General features: G+C 43.6%; 1 protein-coding gene across 7 annotated transcripts in view; it reads left to right on the plus strand.

The window, feature by feature from the left end:
• LOC124622521 overlaps window positions 1-18,026 on the plus strand; it is a 105,379-nt gene that overhangs the window by 11,694 nt on the left and 75,659 nt on the right. For 6 of the 7 annotated variants that reach the window (XM_047148251.1, XM_047148246.1, XM_047148252.1 and 3 more), the window contains exon 2: window positions 11,958-12,273. In XM_047148251.1, the coding sequence (XP_047004207.1) occupies window positions 12,056-12,273 (218 nt within the window). In that variant the 5' untranslated portion in view covers window positions 11,958-12,055. Of the gene's footprint in view, window positions 1-11,957; window positions 12,274-18,026 lie in introns of those variants that run through there. The other variant, XM_047148248.1, reaches the window with a different exon arrangement.

Here is an 18,026-nt window from a genome sequence, read left to right on the forward strand (position 1 = left end):
GTTCACGTCTCACCATCTCCTGAACCCATCACAAAATTCTAACCTTCTATCTGGATCGTCGTCACTTAGCTGTTGCAGCAGCCTCGGAATGTACACACGAAACTTGCCTTTCTTCAGAATGCGTTGCACATTACCAGCACTTACATTACTCTCACGTGCCGCTTGCCTCGAAGATTTTTGAGATGAACGCTGAAACAGTTGCGAGACCGCAGTTGTGGGGAATCATCACTTGTAGCTGTACGAGGTCGCCCTGATCGACCTTTATGCACATCACACACTGTTCCACGAATTTCGAATTTCTCTCGTAGACGTGTAATTGTTAACCTTGGAGGTGGTTCTGTACCATAGTCACTTCTCCACTGTCTTCGAACCGCAGCTACATTCTCAAACTTCCAGTACCACTTAATTATCTGCTTCCGCGCTTCGAAGCTCAAACGCACGTCCGCCATGTTGCAGGTAGTTCCTTGCCACTGCTGCCACCTGTTGAAGAAACATAACATTACTTTCTCAAATATATTAAACCTTGTAGAACGGGAAATAAATTCACTATAACAGTTCAAAGTGTGTATACATTTTGTTGACGCACCCTGTATATTCGGGATGGGAAAGATTTCTACATACAAGAGTAGCAATGTGATTGCTTCATTGGTGACCGTTTCACATGTCGTCTTATACATTTTTTTGACGCACCCTGTATATTCGGGATGAAAAAGATTTCTACATACAAGAGTAGCAATGTGATTGCTTCGTTGGTGACCGTTTAACATGTCTTCTTGCGTCCCAGGCTAATCACATGACGGAAAAAAGCGGAACCAAAATTATATAAGAAGCCACAGCTCTAGTTATTTCTGTAGCTGCTGTATGTGTATTAATTTGTGTGTGCGGGCGAGACGAAACAGTCACTTTGCCATTGCCTGGTCGGTTCACGTCTTCTGTGCTCGCTGTAATTGGCCAACTGGATCACGTGTCCTGTGCTCAGATTGCGTCAACAAAGCCACATCGTCCAGGCAATCTAGACGCCACGCTTTGCGATGCTGTTGTGCCGTACTGATGGATTTACTTGCTCATCGCGCAAATGTGCGGTTTCAGCGCTGCAGCGCATTGAAGGCCAATCCGAGAGACGTCATTGTCTTTTCGGCGTGTTGTGCTACAATGCCTCAAAATCCGATACGGGCTTGCTTGGCAAATCCGTAGTCAGATAACGATTTTGTCAAACACATTTGATCGTTTGCGGGGGCCTTAGCCGCGACATTCTGGTCTTGCACTCGACTGAAAAAACCGACCGAAAGAAAAAATCGACGGGTAAAATATTCAAATGTGTGTGAAATCTTATGGGACTCAACTGCTAAGGTCATCAGTCCCCAAGCTTACACACTACTTAAGCTAAATTATCCTAAGGACAAACACACACACACCCATGCCCGAGGGAGGACCCGAATCTCCACCGGGACCAGCTGCACAGTCCATGACTGCAGCGCCTTCGACCGATCGGCTAATCCAGCGCGGCCGACTGGCAAAGTGGTGGTTAAAACCAGTAGATTGTCCCATCACGAATTCCATAATGTTTGAAGTGAAGTGCGGTGTCATACCTTACGTAAATGGTGCCTAGGGTGTTTTGTTTGCATGTTTCAATTCTAGTTGTTGTTTATAATATGTTGTCACCGATATTTCCTGGCAGATCTAAACTGTGGATCAAGTCGTGACTGCAACCTGGGACCTCCACTTTCTTCGAGCAGGTGTTGTGCTTGCTGAGCTATCCGAGCGTGACTCGCGACTTGCCTTCACAGCTTCAGTTCCGATAGTAGCTCTTTACCTGTGTACCTCGTGTTGTTCATTTCGTGTGGGTGGTGGCTCAGATTAGTACGTTTACTGTGGTAGAGTCACCAAAGTATCCCCAATAGCTGACAGCACTGTTGGCAGCTTTCAGTTGTAGAGTGCCAACAGGTGCAGGTGAGACAATAATCGGCTACAGGGGTGTGGCGTCGTTGGCGGGGAGAGGTAGCCTATAGGGAACGCGTTAAGTGACTGCTCGAAGTACCGGGTGATCAAAAAGTCGGTATAAATTTGAAACTTAATCAACCACGGAATAATGTAGATAGAGAGGTAAAAATTGACACACATGCTTGGAATGACATGGGGTTTCATTAGAACAAAAAAAAAAAAAACGAAGTTCACAAAATGTCCGACAGATGGCGCTGGACAGCGAAACGTCAGTGACTGCGCATGACAATCGTGTATAAAAGGAGCTGTAATGAGAGTCTGAGAATCTGATGCGCCAGCAGTCGCAGCATGTTGACGTTACCTGAAAAGGCACTTTTAGTGAAGCTGTATTATCAGAACGGGGAATGTGCTAGTTCAGCGTTACGATCCTATCGCCATAGGAAGGGGATTCGAACGGGCACCTGTTACCTGGCGAAGCGGAGGGCATTTGCGGTGTGGGCGTTTCAAAAGATGCCGGAAGATGACGATTGGTTGAGTTACTAAAATGTAGACTTTCACGGCCGGAAATATCATGTCCAGTATAATTATTCGTTTAGAGGAGACGCAAGTACTAGCGGCCACAAGCGGGTATTACGAAAGGCTCTACAGGGAGGCAATCGAAATCGCTAAACACCCAAATAATTTCAACCGAAAGGAGGAGGGCGTGAAATTAAACGGTATATGGATGCCGGTGTTGAGGAAGATGTGTACCACCCGTCCACTACTGGGTGATGGCAACGGCGACGGACAGCGGCCAATTGCACTGACGTTTCCAAAACACGTGACGTCACGCCGCGGCGCGGGAGCGCGCGGACACGGAATTTAGCGGCAGTCAGTAGCGAGCCAGCGGGTGTGTTGGACCTTCCATCGAGCTATGGACCAAAAATGGTTCAGATGGCTCTGAGCACTGTGGGACTTAACATCTGTGGTCATCAGTCCCCTAGAACTTAGAACTACTTAAACCTAACTAACCTAAGGACATCACACACATCCAAGCCCGAGGCAGGATTCGAACCTGCGACCGTAGCGGTCACGGGGTTCCAGACTGAAGCGCCTAGAACCGCACGGCCACACCGGCCGGCCAGCTACGGACCCCCTTGAAGATGTCTCCCGCAGTCGGAGACGAAACGTTGGGAATCGACACAGAATTCATCAACCGACCACGGCATAACATCCCGGATAATTATAATGGACATGATTGGTTGAGTAACGTGTTGTGGACCGACGAAGCTCATTTCACGCTCCGAGGGTCTGTCAATGCCCACAACTGCAGAATTTGGGCTACCGAAAATCCTAGAACTGTCGTGGAAACTCCACTGCACGACGAGAAAGTCACGGTATGGGTTGGATTTACCACATCTAACATTATCGGGCTTTTTTTCTTCGAGGATATGCGTGATTCTGGTTTTGTAACTGCTACCGTGACGGGTGAGAGGTACGCCGATATGTTACAGAATCGCAACATCCCCAGCCTGGCTGATAAACACCTGAAGAACGTACGATGTTTATACAGGATGGCGCTCCACCCCATATTGCTAGACGCGTGAAAGATCTCTTGCGCGCGTGGTTTGGTGATGATCGTGTGCTCAGCCGCCACTTTCGTCATGCTTGGCCTCCCAGGTCCCCAGACCTCAGTCCGTGCGATTATTGGCTTTGGGGTTACCCGAAGTCGCAAGTGTGTCGTGGTCGACCGACATCTCTAGGGATGCTGAAAGACAACATCTGACGCCAATGCCTCACCATAAATCCAGACATGCTTTACAGTGCTGTTCACAACTTTATTGCCGGCCGAAGTGGCCGTGCGGTTAAAGGCGCTGCAGTCTGGAACCGCAAGACCGCTACGGTCGCAGGTTCGAATCCTGCCTCGGGCATGGATGTTTGTGATGTCCTTAGGTTAGTTAGGTTTAACTAGTTCTAAGTTCTAGGGGACTAATGACCTCAGCAGTTGAGTCCCATAGTGCTCAGAGCCATTTTTTGAACAACTTTATTCCTCGACTACAGCTATTGTTGAGGAATGATGGTGAACATATTGACCATTTCCTATAAAGAACATCATCTTTGCTTTGTCTTATTTTGTTATGCTAATTATTGCTATTCTGATCAGATGAAGCGCCATCTGTCGGAAATTTTTTGAACTTTTGTATTTTTTTGGTTCTAATAAAACCCCATGGCATTCCAAGCATGTGTGTCAATTTGTACCTCCCTATCTACATTATTCCGTGATTTATTCAGTTTCAAATTTATTATAGACTTTTTGATCACCCGGTAGATGCGCGAAGCAGCTGAGGCGAGCTCTTAGCAGCTGTAGAGCCAAAACATTATGACCACCTGCTTTGTCTGTCTGTGGAATGCAGTACATCACTGATTCTGCGTGCCAGGGTCCGACAGCTTATTGGTAGGTTTGTGGCTGTAGATGTTCATGCACAGGTCACGTGATTCGCACAAATAATGGGCTGCAGATTTGTGTGCGCGGTGGTGGTGCCTAATAGTGACAAAAACACGTAGGATTTCCATCACGCGAATTTGGTCAGCGAGACATTAATGTGAGCTATAATGCTCCTCAAATTCCTGTTCCACGGTTCTGGCTCCGAGATGCGGACAACTATACTGCAGAAAGATAACACCGCCATTGGGGAAGACATCTAGCGTGAAGGGATGCAGGTGGTTTGCATTTGTCAGAGTGCCTTTGATTACTGCCACAGGTGCTGAGCAAATGCGGGAGAATGTCTCCCAGAGCATAACGCTGGTCCTACCAGCCCGCGTCCGTGGTGCGCTGCACATTCTGAGCCGCCGTTCACCTCGATGGCGGCATTTGTGGACATAACCGTTGTTTACCAAAAATGTGATTCACCCGAAGAGCTGACACGTTTCATCGATCGTCAGTCGAACCCCGACGGTCCCGCGGCCACTGCACATGTGCACTACTGACCATTAAAATAGCTACACCACGAAGATGACGTGCTACAGACGCGAAATTTAACCGACAGGAAGAAGATGCTGTGATATGCAAATGATGAGCTTTGCAGAGCATTCACACAAGGTTGGCGCCGGTGGCGACACCTACAACGAGCTGGCATGAAGAAAGTTTCCAACCAATTTCTCATACACAAACAGCAGTTGACCGGCGTTGCCTGGTGAAACGTTGTTGTGATGCCTCGAGTAAGGAGGAGAAATGCGTACCACCACGTTTCCGACTTTGATAAAGGTCGGATTGTAGCCTATCGCGATTGTGGTTTATCGTATCACGACATTGCTGCTCGCATTGGTCGAGATCCGATCACTGTTAGCAGAATAAGGAATCGGTGGGTTCAGGAGGGTAATACAGAACGCCGTGATAGATCCCAACGGCCTCGTATCACTAGCAGTCGAGATGACAGGCATCTTATCCGCATGGCTGTAACGGATCATGCAGCCACGTCTCGATCCCTGAGTCAACAGTTGGGGAAGTTTGGAGGACAACAACCATATGCACGAACAGTTCCACGACGTTTGCAGCAGTATGGACTATCAGCTCGGAGACCGTGGCTGCAGTTACCCTTGACGTTGCATCACAGACAGGAGCGCCTGCGATGGTGTACTCGACGACGAACCTGGGTGCACGAATGGCTAAACGTCATTTTTTCGGATGGATCCAGGTTCTGTTTACAGCATCATGATGGTCGCATCCGTGTTTGGCGACATTGCGGTGAACGCACATTGGAAGCGTGTATTCGTCATCGCCATACTGGTGTATCACCCGGCGTGATGGTATGGGGTGCCATTGGTTACACGTCTCGGTCACCTCTTGTTCGGATTGACGGCACTTTGAACAGTGGGCGTTACATTTCAGATGTGTTACGACCCGTGGCTCTACCCTCCATTCGATCCCTGCGAAACCCTACATTTCAGCAGGATAATGCACGACCGAATGTAGCAGGTCCTGTATGGGCCTTTCTGGATACAAAAAATGTTCAACTGCTGCCCTGGCCTGCACATTCTCCAGATCTCTCACCTATTGAAAACGTGTGGTCAATGGTGGCCGAGCAAGTGGCTCATCACAATATGCCAGTCACTACTCTTAATGAACTGAACTGTATCGTGTTGAAGCTGCATGGGCACCTGTACCTGTACACGCTATTCCAGCTGTGTTTCACTCAATGCCCAGGCGTATCAAGGTCGTTATTACGGCCAGAAGTGGTTCTTCTGGGTATTGATTTCTCAGGATCTATGCACCGAAATTGCGTGAAAATGTAATCACATCTCAGTTCTAGTATAATATATTTGTCCAATGAATACCAGTTTATCATATGTATTTCTTCTTGGTGTAGCAATTTTAATGGCCAGAAGTGTAATTGACAATGTTGTCGGGTTAAAGTGCGAACACGTACGGATGGTCTGCTGCGTAACATCGTGATCGATAATGCACGATGAAACACTCGTGTGTGCACCGACATTGTGCTCGTTTGGCCGAGACGCCACAGCTCACCACCTATCCTGCCCACGTTCTCTGATGAGTAGTGGATGTCCAACCGTTTAGTGCCTAGTGCTAGTTTCACTGTCCTTCTACCTCTTTCTGTAGATGCTCGAGACAGTGGCGTGTAAACATTTGATCAGCTTATCCATTTTCGAGATACTCTTTCACAGGCACTGCGTAGTAGTAATCTACCCTTTATCAGAGTCACTTATCTGAATGGCTTTCCCCATTTGCAACCCGTATCTTCTCTACGTGTCTGCCCCACTTGTATACTTTTGTTACCACATCGTATGCCCACAACGCCACCAGGCAGCAACGGATGTCGCGGTGGTCAGTGGTCGTAATCGTTTGACTCGTAAGTGTTGTAGGAACAGTGGAGGTGACAATCCGTTGGCAGCAATGATCTCATGGACGGGGTTGCCGTGACGAACTGTGCTGTAATGTAGCGGAGGTCTGGGTTATGTCGGAAGCCGATTGTTCGTCCGAGTTAGCGAACCTGTCGAATGTCTCGCCAGAAAATTCTGTTTCTGTTAAGTAATATAATAATAATAATAATAATAATAATAATAATAATATCACATCACAGCCAAGGCAGATTAAGCGTGGAATATATCAAGCAAACGCATTAAGTCCTTTCTGGTTCTGCCTTGCTCTGAACCCACTATCCAACATGCTAAATAATACAAATTATGGATATAATATTACTAGAACATACCAACACAAAATCATACATTTGCTATACATGGATGATCTAAAACTACTGGCAGCAACAAATCAACAACTCAACCAATTACTAAAGATAACAGAAGTATTCAGCAATGATATAAATATGGCTTTCGGAACAGATAAATGTAAGAAAAATAGCATAGTCAAAGGAAAACACACTAAACAAGAAGATTACTTATTGGATAACCACAGTGACTGCATAGAAGTGAGGGAAAAAACAGATGCCTATAAATATCTAAGATACAGGCAAAAAATAGGAATAGATAATACAAATATTAAAGAAGAACTAAAAGAAAAATATAGACAAAGACTAACAAAAATACTGAAAACAGAATTGACAGCAAGAAACAAGACAAAAGCTATAAATACTTATGCTATACCAATATCTACCTACTCATTTGCAGTAGTGAAATGGAGTAACACAGACCTAGAAGCACTCAATACACTTACACGATCACAATGCCACAAATATAGAATACATCACATACATTCAGCAACAGAAAGATTCACATTAAGCAGAACGAAAGGAGGAAGGGGATTTATCGACATAATAAACCTACATTATGGACAGGTAGACAATTTAAGAAAATTCTTTATAGAACGAGCAGAAACTAGAAACATACACAAAGCAATCACTCATATAAATACATCAGCTACACCTTTGCAATTTCATAACCACTTCTACAATCCTTTAGATCACATAACATCAACAGATACAAAGAAAGTAAATTGGAAAAAGAAAACACTATATGGCAAGCACCTGTATCATCTAACACAGCCACACATTGATCAAGACGCATCCAACACTTGACTAAGAAAAGGCAATATATACAGTGAGATGGAAGGATTCATGATTGCAATACAGGGTCAAACAATAAACACCAGATATTACAGCAAGCATATATTAAAGATCCCAATACCACAACAGATAAATGCAGACTTTGCAAACAACAAATAGAAACAGTAGATCACATCACAAGTGGATGTACAATGCTAGCAAATACAGAATACCCTAGAAGACATGGCAATGTAGCAAAAATAATACATCAACAGCTTGCCTTACAACATAAACTTATAAAACAACACGTTCCCACATACAAGTATGCACCACAAAATGTACTGGAGAATGATGAATACAAATTATACTGGAACAGAACCATTATAACAGATAAAACAACACCACACGACAAACCTGACATCATACTCACCAATAAAAAGAAGAAATTAACACAACTAATCGAAATATCCATACCCAATACAACAAATATACAGAAGAAAACAGGAGAAAAAATTGAAAATTAGATCCAACTGGCTGAGGAAGTCAAGGACGTGTGGCATCAGGATAAAGTTGACATTATACCAATTATACATCAACTACAGGAGTCATACCACACAATATCCACTAGTACATCAACGCAATACAGCTGCATCCAAACTTATATATAGAACTACAGAAATCTGTAATTATTGATGTTCAATTACCCGAACGTTCCTAAATGCAATGTAACATATACCGTACAGTTAAAAGGAAGTCACGCTTGATCGAGGTCCGTGTCACTTTCCATTTTTAACCATGTATAACATCTGAGAAAGGAAAGAAATAATAATAGCTTTATTCAACATCGAATGGTACACTGCACACGTACAAAGAAACAGTAATGATTGAAGTATTTGTACAATACACAAGACACATTCTTCTGAATACGTCATTAATTTACAACAAAATTACAATAAGATGTTTACTGATTTCTATTCACATAATTTCGCGAAGCATTTGTTGTTCTTCGTGTAAGTAAGTATGGTACTCTTCTAATGTGTAGAAAGGGTGTTTTACTAAAAGTTTCTTAAGCTGGTGTTTCAATTTAACTGTAGGAAGAGCCACGACTGCACTAGGCAGTGCATTAGCCAATTTTATACCTGCGTACTGAGGCCCCTTTTCATAAAGTGCTGTTCTGTGGGTGCCAATGTAAAAACTTTATTTCTAGTATTGTACTGGTCAAAATCTGAATAAGTGTTCGGGTGCAGTCTTTTCAGAAGCAATATGGCTTTTAGAATGTATGTGTTTACAACACTTAACACCTCAGTTTTTGGAAACAAGTTGCGACAAGATTTCCTATATTTTGCTCCACAGATTATTCTCACACCCCTTTTTTGAAGAATGAGTTTGGTTGTTGCCCCCCAAATTTCAATACTGTAGTTCAAGTGAGAGGAGAAAAGAGCACGGTATGCAGTCCGTAGGACTACAGTGTCTCTACAGAACTTGTTAATAGTACTGATTGCAAATATATTTTTTGACAACTTAGTTGTTAGGGAGTCAATATGTGTGTCCCATTTCAGGTTGCTTTGGATTGTTACACCAAGGAATTTTGCACTAGACTCTTTCTTTACCAATTCGTTGACAATGTATAATTTAATTTCATTATTCAAACTACTTTTGTTAAACTCCATCAAACATGTTTTACTGGTGCTTACATTTAAGTGGCTTTCATTAAAAAACTGAACAATTTCTTTTGTCACATTATTACACTTGGCCTCTAGTTCATACACAACTCCTTTTTACACACAATGGACGTGTCATCGGCATACAAAACAATTTTTGAATTTATAGTACAGTATTTAATATCATTTACATAGATAAAGAACAGAAGGGGGCCCAACACCAAGCCCTGGGGCACGCCATATTTTATGCAAGCGATCTCTGACTTGTAGACACCACTTTCCGTTTTAAGCAGAACAAACTGTTTTCTAATGCTCACATAACACTTTATTAGGTCATAAGCAGCGCCTCTAATGCCCATGTTCCGTAGCTTGTCTAATAGGATGTCAACATTCACACAATCAAAGACTTTTTCTAGGTCTAGGTATGAAATTTGTAGTGACAGACTGACCAGTAGTGTAACGTGAGCCCTAAGTTAGATTGGAAGATGATAGTCTGATTGTGTGTTGGCAAAGCCAATGAATGTGATGGCTTTCTCTTTGTATAGGCTACTGTATTGTGTATTCCAGAGTTAAATTTATGTCGCTGGTGAAGACACTATTTTCTTACAGTGGCTATATTTTCAGATTTTCAGTACATCTACATCTACACCCATACTCCGCAAGCCACCTGACGGTGTGTGGCGGAGGGTACCTTGAGCACCTCTATCGGTTCTCCCTTCTATTCCAGTCCCGTATTCGCGGAAAGAAAGATTGTCGGTATGCCTCTGTGTGGGCTCTAATCTCTCTCATTTTCTCCTCACGGTCTCTTCGCGAGATATACGTTGGGGGGAGCAATGTACTGCTTGACTCCTCGATGAAGGTATGTTCTCGAAACTTCGACAAAAACCCGTACCGAGCTACTGAGCGTCTCTCTTGCAGAGTCTTCCACTGGAGTTTATCCATCATCTCCGTAACGTTTCCGCAATCACTAAATGATCCTGTAACGAGGTGTGCTGCTTTCTGTTGGATCTTCTCTCTCTCTTCTATCAACCCTATCTGGTTCGGATCCCACAATGTTGAGCAATATTCAAGCAGTGGACAAACAAGTTTACTGTAACCTACTTCCTTTGTTTTCGGACTGCATTTCCTTAGAATTCTTCATGTGAATGTCAGTCTGGCATCTGCTTTACCAACGATCAATTTTATATGATCATTCCATTTTAGATCACTGCTAATGCCTATTCCCAGAAAATTTATGGAATTAACTGCTTCCATTTGCCGACCTGCTATATTGTATCTAAATGATAAAGGATATTTCTTCCTATGTATTCGCAGCACATTACACTTGTCTACATTGAGATTCAGTTGCCATTCCCTGCACCATGTGTCAATTCATTGCAGATCCTCCTGCATTTCAGTACAATTTTCCTTTGTTACAACCTCTCGATACACCACAGCATCATCCGCAAAAAGCCTCAGTGAACTTCCGATGTCATCCACAAGGTCATTTATGTATGTTGTGAATAGCAACGGTGCTACGACACTCCCCTGCGGCACACCTGAAATCACTCTTACTTCGGAAGACTTCTCACCATTGAGAATGACATGCTGCGTTCTGTTATCTAGGAACTCTTCAATCCAATCAGACAATTGGTCTGATAGTCCATATGCCCTTACTTTGACTGTGGGGAACTGTATCGAACGCCTTGAGGAAGTCAAGAAACACGGCATCTACCTGTGAACCCGTGTCTATGGCCCTCTGAGTCTCGTGGAGAAAAGCGCGAGCTGGGTTTCACACAATCGTCTTTTTTGAAACGCGTGCTGATTCCTACAGAGTAGATTTCTAGTCTCCAGAAAAGTCATTATACTCGAACATAATACCTGTTCCAAAATTCTACAACTGATGGATGTTAGAGATATAGGTCTATAGTTCTGCACATCTGTTCGACGTCCCTTCTTGAAAACGGGGATGACCTGTGCCCTTTTCCAATCTTTTGGAACGCTACGCTTTTCTACAGACCTACGGTACACCTACATCGGATGGCATTAAAAAGAACAGCATTCCTGACTCTCAGTGCCAATGGAGATCCTGTGACATCATCGGAATTTATATTGCAGTGTTTCTGTTTTTTATTATGTCAGCTGTCAGTTATTCCTTAAGGCACATATCTCTATCACATCAATGATGTGAGTGGTCTGTTGGCTCAATATCACACTATTAACTTGTCCTGAAATAGTTTCAGCCATAAGAAATGATTTCAGCGACAGTTGTCAAATAATGTTGGCATGTCGTTGCTGTTATTTGTTCCATTAACACAGTGGGAAGTAGCTGAAATCCGTGTGAGTGCGGGTTTGTAATGCTGTTTATGTTTTTTTGCAGTGTCTGCAAGCATATCTGACAGACGTCCACTCGACAGCTCGTCACCTCCCCTGGCGCCTTCCACCTCACCGTAGTCCGACTGCAGGCTCGACAGTGAAATGGCTTCAGTGTCTGAGCACAGTGGACTGTGCCACGTGGGAGAAGGCGCTGCAGTGTGGCGTATGAGCATTGACGACTTGCCTGAGGAGATACTGATAAAGATCTTCTCTCACTTGTCTTTCACTGAGCTAGTGGACGTGGTATGGAAAGTGTGCCGTCGTTGGAGAAAGCTGTCGCGAGATTTGAGGTTGTGGGCTGACAAGGAATACCATGTCGGGTAAGTAACCTGCTGGCTGTAACATTGTAAAACTGACGTGGGAACTTTGGATGTGAGCACACTGTCGGCACAACTTAGATCATTCTGCTTTTGTATTCAAAATGAGTTCCACTTTTAGAATCCTGTAAAGGAGCTAAGACCTATTTGATTTTGGTATATTTGTTAGATTGAGTGTGTTAGCTAAATTGGATAGTGTCATTTGGTGCACAGGTGCTAGTAATAAACTGTCTTCTTTTACTTCTTCGTTAGTCTTGTACCCTGTTCTGTTTGTGAACCAGGGTATACGCCATATTTTTACCTTTCTTTTCTACCCCTTGCGAGAATGTACCCATTCATTTTTTTCTTGCGCTCATTTTTCCCTGACGGAGTTTCAAAAGATTCCAAAGATCAGTGACTCTCTCTGCCGATTAAATATCTTTCTGCCCACCACCAGTTCCTATTGTGCTCTGGCGTAAAAGTCTACGATAGGGCCAGTGGTGTACTTACATGTTTAATGCAAGAAACATTTCTGTATGTTTTCCCCACATTACATTTTCATCTATCCGTACTCCTAAAAATTTAGTGACACGGGTTTTCTTTATCTTACACTGCCCAAGTTCTGTTGTTATGTGGCTCCTAGTTTGTTTTATGTCTGAAGTCTACCGAAACTCTTTCTTTGTCATTCACAATTAAAATGTTATCCATAAACAATACATTTCATCTTTCTGCGCTACTGTGACTGTCTTCTGAAGGCCAGCATCATTCATAGCTTTAACAGACAGATTGGTGTCACCAGCAAACAATATTGTACCTGCTGCTGATACATGGCTTGGCATGCCATTTATAAATATTAAGAAGAGCTGTGGTGCCAGCAGGGAGTCTTGTGGCACCCCGTATCCGACTCTTTGGTATTCTGATGAGTAAACTTTCCCTGTATCTTTACCATTTGGTGCCTGTTACAAAGATAAGATTTGAACCATTCATATGAATCCCACAACATAGCAATATAGCTCTCTCTCTCTCTCTCTCTCTCTCTCTCTCTCTCTCTCTCTCTCTCTCTCTCCCCATCTCTCTCTTTCTTTCTTTTAAAAAAAATACATAAGACATGTTGAAGACACCTCCCTATCCCCCCCCCCCCCCTGGTCATGATTGATTATATAATGAACTTTTCTCTGATCAGGAACTCTTTCAGGCTCTTGACGCATCAAACAGTGTGGCCTCAGGCCCTGGTTCAGTTCATCATCCAACATGTGAATGTTACTCAAACCTGGCCAGAAAGTATTTTTGCTTTTCAGGGTCAAGATAGTATCCCTATCCTTAAACCAGGCAAAATCCAGACATCCATTGACAGCTACTGACCGATTAGCCTCATCAGTGTGCTCTGAAAACTGCTCGAAAAGATGGTGGCCCGACGGTTGTTCTGGTTTCTCGAATCACTGGGCCTTTTGTCCCCCAGTTTCCAGGAGGAACAATCCTCAATTAACCGTGTGGTTAGGTTGGAAACAGCAATCTGATGGGGTGTTTCTAAATGGTGAAATCTCATTGAAGCCTTTTTTATCTCCATGAGGCATACAACACTGCCCAGCATGATCACATTTTACTTAACCTAAATGACAGGGGCTTTCAAGACGCCCTACTGATTTTTGTCGGCTTTTACTCCACTGATTTTTTCGTGTTACAGTCGGTACACCACTCAGAGTGCACGGGTCCAAAAAAATGGCAGGGCTCCATGCATTTCACAACCTGTCGTACCTCTCGTCACACTCACATTGTTTCAACTTTTGCATTTGTAACAGCTCCCAGTCTGTAGCCTTCACCAAACAACAATTTCAAGGTGTATCCACGGAGCCTCCACTTGGACCCTTTCCCGCGACCTCCAATTCTCTTCGACAAAAATGTGAGACACGCATTTGTGTCGTCCTACCGCAGTCCGTCTGGACCCAGAACTCGACTTGTGTACTTAGTGCCGGGATGTTGTTGCACAGTCTCAATTTTTGGGATTCCTCTTTGATAAAAGGCTGACACAGCTGTCCCATATTTGTTAACTAAAGAGTCGCCCGCACGCGTAAGCTTAAACCTCTCCACTTCCTCGCCCACACCTCTCGGGGAGCGAATCATCCTATTCGGCCTAACTCCGTACGTACCGGGCCACAGTTTTGACCTAACTGGATGGTGGTCACCAGGTTTATGCTTCAGGGGTACCTTCAAATTTGAAATGACTGCACCGAGTCTGTCATCGTGGAATAAGTCGAGTCACTGGCAGCAGTCCACAGCTCGTCGTATAGTGGCTGCCTCTGGGCTCCAGTGTCCCGGGTTCGATGCCCGGACCGGTTGGGGATTTTCTCTGCCCGGGGTTGGGTGTTTGTGTTGTCCTCATCATTTCTTCTTCATCATCATCATCATCATTTGTGATTGTGGCTAGATTGGGTTGTGTAAAAATTGGGACTTCGTGCGGGTGCTGATGACCACGCAGTTGAGTGCCCCACACACCAATCATCATCATCATCATCATCATCATCATCATCATCATCATCATCAGACCACTTCATTGAGACCACTTCATTGAGACCACTTCATTGAGACTACTTCCTTTGACACTCTGTGATATAGCATGGTTCTCCTCTCCCATCTGCTAAGTTTTGAATATCTGCTGATAGCAAATTTTTTTTCTTTCCTATAATTTTCTACCATGTTTCCAGTACTGTTTTGTAAGTCATATATGGCACATGTATTGCTTTTGCAGAGGTGTAACTGGGCTTTCTCCATTTAGCTTTGTCGTTTAGTTTTTCTTCTCACTACGCTGATTGCATTGGTGGCATCAGTTTGGCTGTGGAAGGTGTTGATTAAGTATTACAATCGATTGGGGTTAACACCATAGTTCGATACGTGTGAAACTTGGTGAGCTAATCAGCACAATTTAATTTAATGACCCATACCAACAGAATGCTGAGCATTCTGACTTTTATGGAAAGTACTTTAAATTACCAGTGACAAGACAGTTGACATTCAAATACATCAGCAGCCCCATCTTCCATTACAAATTTCATCATAGCTACTGTTAGATTATGACTTTTGACTACTTATTTTTGTGTATAAAATGATATGCAGTATTGATTAATTGATTTAATAATTAATAATTTCATATAATTTACCCTAATTTGCAGTAGGGCACTGATGCATGTAAATAAGGGATCTACATTGTGTGAAAGTAATAGCACCCAAGTATTTTTCTGAATTTCTGACCAGCAACATTTTCTGTGAGCCAAAATCATATTAGTTCTTGTAATATAAGAAAATCAGAAAAATCCAACCTAGCCATTTTTAAACCACAATGTAGCCTCCAAAATAGCAGTTTGTTCTTGTGCCAGTCTACAAAGAGTCAGACTTCACCCAGAATTGGCAGTCGGTCGTTTGAAAGCTCACGAGTAAGACCTATGTCGGGAGCACTCCCAGTGTCAATTTGTGCCACTACTACATGTGTTCGGCGAGCAAAAATATGTCCACTGACAACAGCAAAGCTCAAGACTTGGATGCTTAATAATTTTTGAGTGATTTCTGTAGCCTAAATTAATGAACATCTTTACTAAACTGTGTTGTGATTGAAAAATGGTAGGAAATGTTACGGTCATCAAAACTACCGATTGTTGAATACTGAAGCTCGTTATGGACTGGATTGAACTACCGAAGTGAAATCATTTCTGTAATAAATTACTACAGGGTAGTGTTAAAAAGGAACTGTGACTTTTTTGTGTAAATACTGACTGTATTTTGTACCACAGTCAAACAATTAACTTCACCACTGTTATTGTAGATGTCGATCTGGTTTTGTGGGCTAGTAAGTTTTTGTAATTGATAAACGGGTCACTGTTCTTAACAGTTGAACTTAGTGAAGAATGCATGTATGTGTGTTAATGCAATCTAGATTATATGTACATTTTTGAGTAAACACCATCCCTCACTCATTTGGACTTTCAACTTCACTGATAAAAGAGTGATGATGCTACTGAGGAAAGAACTACAATAAGCAGGTCAGTTCTGCTTAAAGTCTTTGCTGAAGCAGAGAACTTACCTCTCCGTTTCTCACAGTACCAACTCCAGCTCACTTACGCAATCGCACTCGAATGTTTTCCTAATTGTCCAACTTATCGGATTCTTCTCGGATAAGGGGCACCGATCCACCCACCCTCGGGGGTGATTAACAGTCGGAATGCATCTGGAGGTCCCCCACGTAACTTGCTCAGAATGTGCACACTGTGTTCTGCCCCCTCCGTTAGCACCCAGACCACGAATTGAGACCAACCTGCATCATCCCTGTTATCTTTCAATGTCTGTTTTTGTCAGTTCATCAGGAGTATCAGGATGGTAGTAGCTCTGAAACCCCGAGTAAGGCAGGATATGCTTTACGCCTCCTGCTAACCCTTTTTTTTAAAAAAGAAAATTGCTACCAGGAACATCTAGTGTTTTTACTGCAGAGCTGATAGTCATTAACAGAGCTTTAAGTTTTATAAAACAGACTTCTGTTGATGAGATCTTAATTTGTAGTGACCCAGTGAGCAGTCTCCATGCTATTGACCGATGTTACTTTCGTCACCTACTGTTTACGATCTTTTCCTTGACCTCGGTTGCAGTGCCTGCTCAGTTGTCTGTCTCCGGGTCCCGAGTCCAGGGAATGAACCGGCTGCCTGTTTGGCTGGAGAAGCGATTACCCACCCGACATTCACGTAGACAGTAGTGTGTGGAGATCTGCAGACCTCTGTTCACTCAGAAACAGAACATCTGGTGAGCTACTGTCCCTTTTAACAAACTCTACACTATCGAGGAGACTGCTGCTGTACCGCTGTAATGAATCTCCTATCCTACGTAGCACAGTCTTCCGGATTGTTCACCTCTAATGTTGGTGGACAGCGTATGGTGGTTTTGAAGTGCTTTTGGGATGGTGTGGGATGGTTTGACTGGTTCTGTGGGATTGTCAACACCACCATCTCTATCAGCTGCCACGGTCATACCTCTCCTACTCTGTTTTAATCACTTTCAGGTGTGGTTTGCCCTTTTTTCTGCCATACCCTATTTTGTGTTTTAGGGGCAACACTCCATTGTAGCCGAGACCTTCATTATTTCTTACCCTCCGTACTAGCTGTTGACAGAGTATCTGCTTAATAGGGTTTCACGCTTCCCCCAAGATAGTGGGTGCTGTTCCCCTCTTTAAGACTTCGACTCTCCGGAGAGGGGCAGCTGAGGGAGGGAAGACTCCCGCCACACGCCGAGCCCCGAGCGACACTCGCCCGCGCCCACCCACCTCTTGACGTCACTGTTACTCTCACCTTATTTTCTTGTCGCCAGCCCATCTGATGTTCATTACGTTTATAGATTTATGGCTTTTGCTATTTTGAATGTCCTGACTAGGTCATCTTCTTCCTCTGTAACTTGGTGAGCCCATTATGTGGTCGGTGGGGATCGGATAGGAGTGAAGTTTCTGCCTCCACAAATGGGTGTGGGGAGAGTCCTTGTATGCTCTTATAATTTTGTATCTGCCCAACCCGTAGACATTTACCTCTCTTTAAATTAATTCTCAGCTGTGACAGAATGTCTGCAAGGTCGCCACAGGCTCTGGAAATTGGGGAATATCGGGGAATTTTAAACACGTCAAGGAAATTGGGGAAATTTGAAAAAACACTAGAAATACTCATTTTTGTCTCGGTATGTGAAATGGTTTGTTTACTGATGTGTCGTGCACCGTCGCTGAGCACGTGTGCCTCTTCCCTACTCCCTCATTG

The sequence above is a fragment of the Schistocerca americana genome, chromosome 7, assembly GCF_021461395.2.
Source record: "Schistocerca americana isolate TAMUIC-IGC-003095 chromosome 7, iqSchAmer2.1, whole genome shotgun sequence".
Lineage (NCBI taxonomy): Eukaryota > Metazoa > Arthropoda > Insecta > Orthoptera > Acrididae > Schistocerca > Schistocerca americana.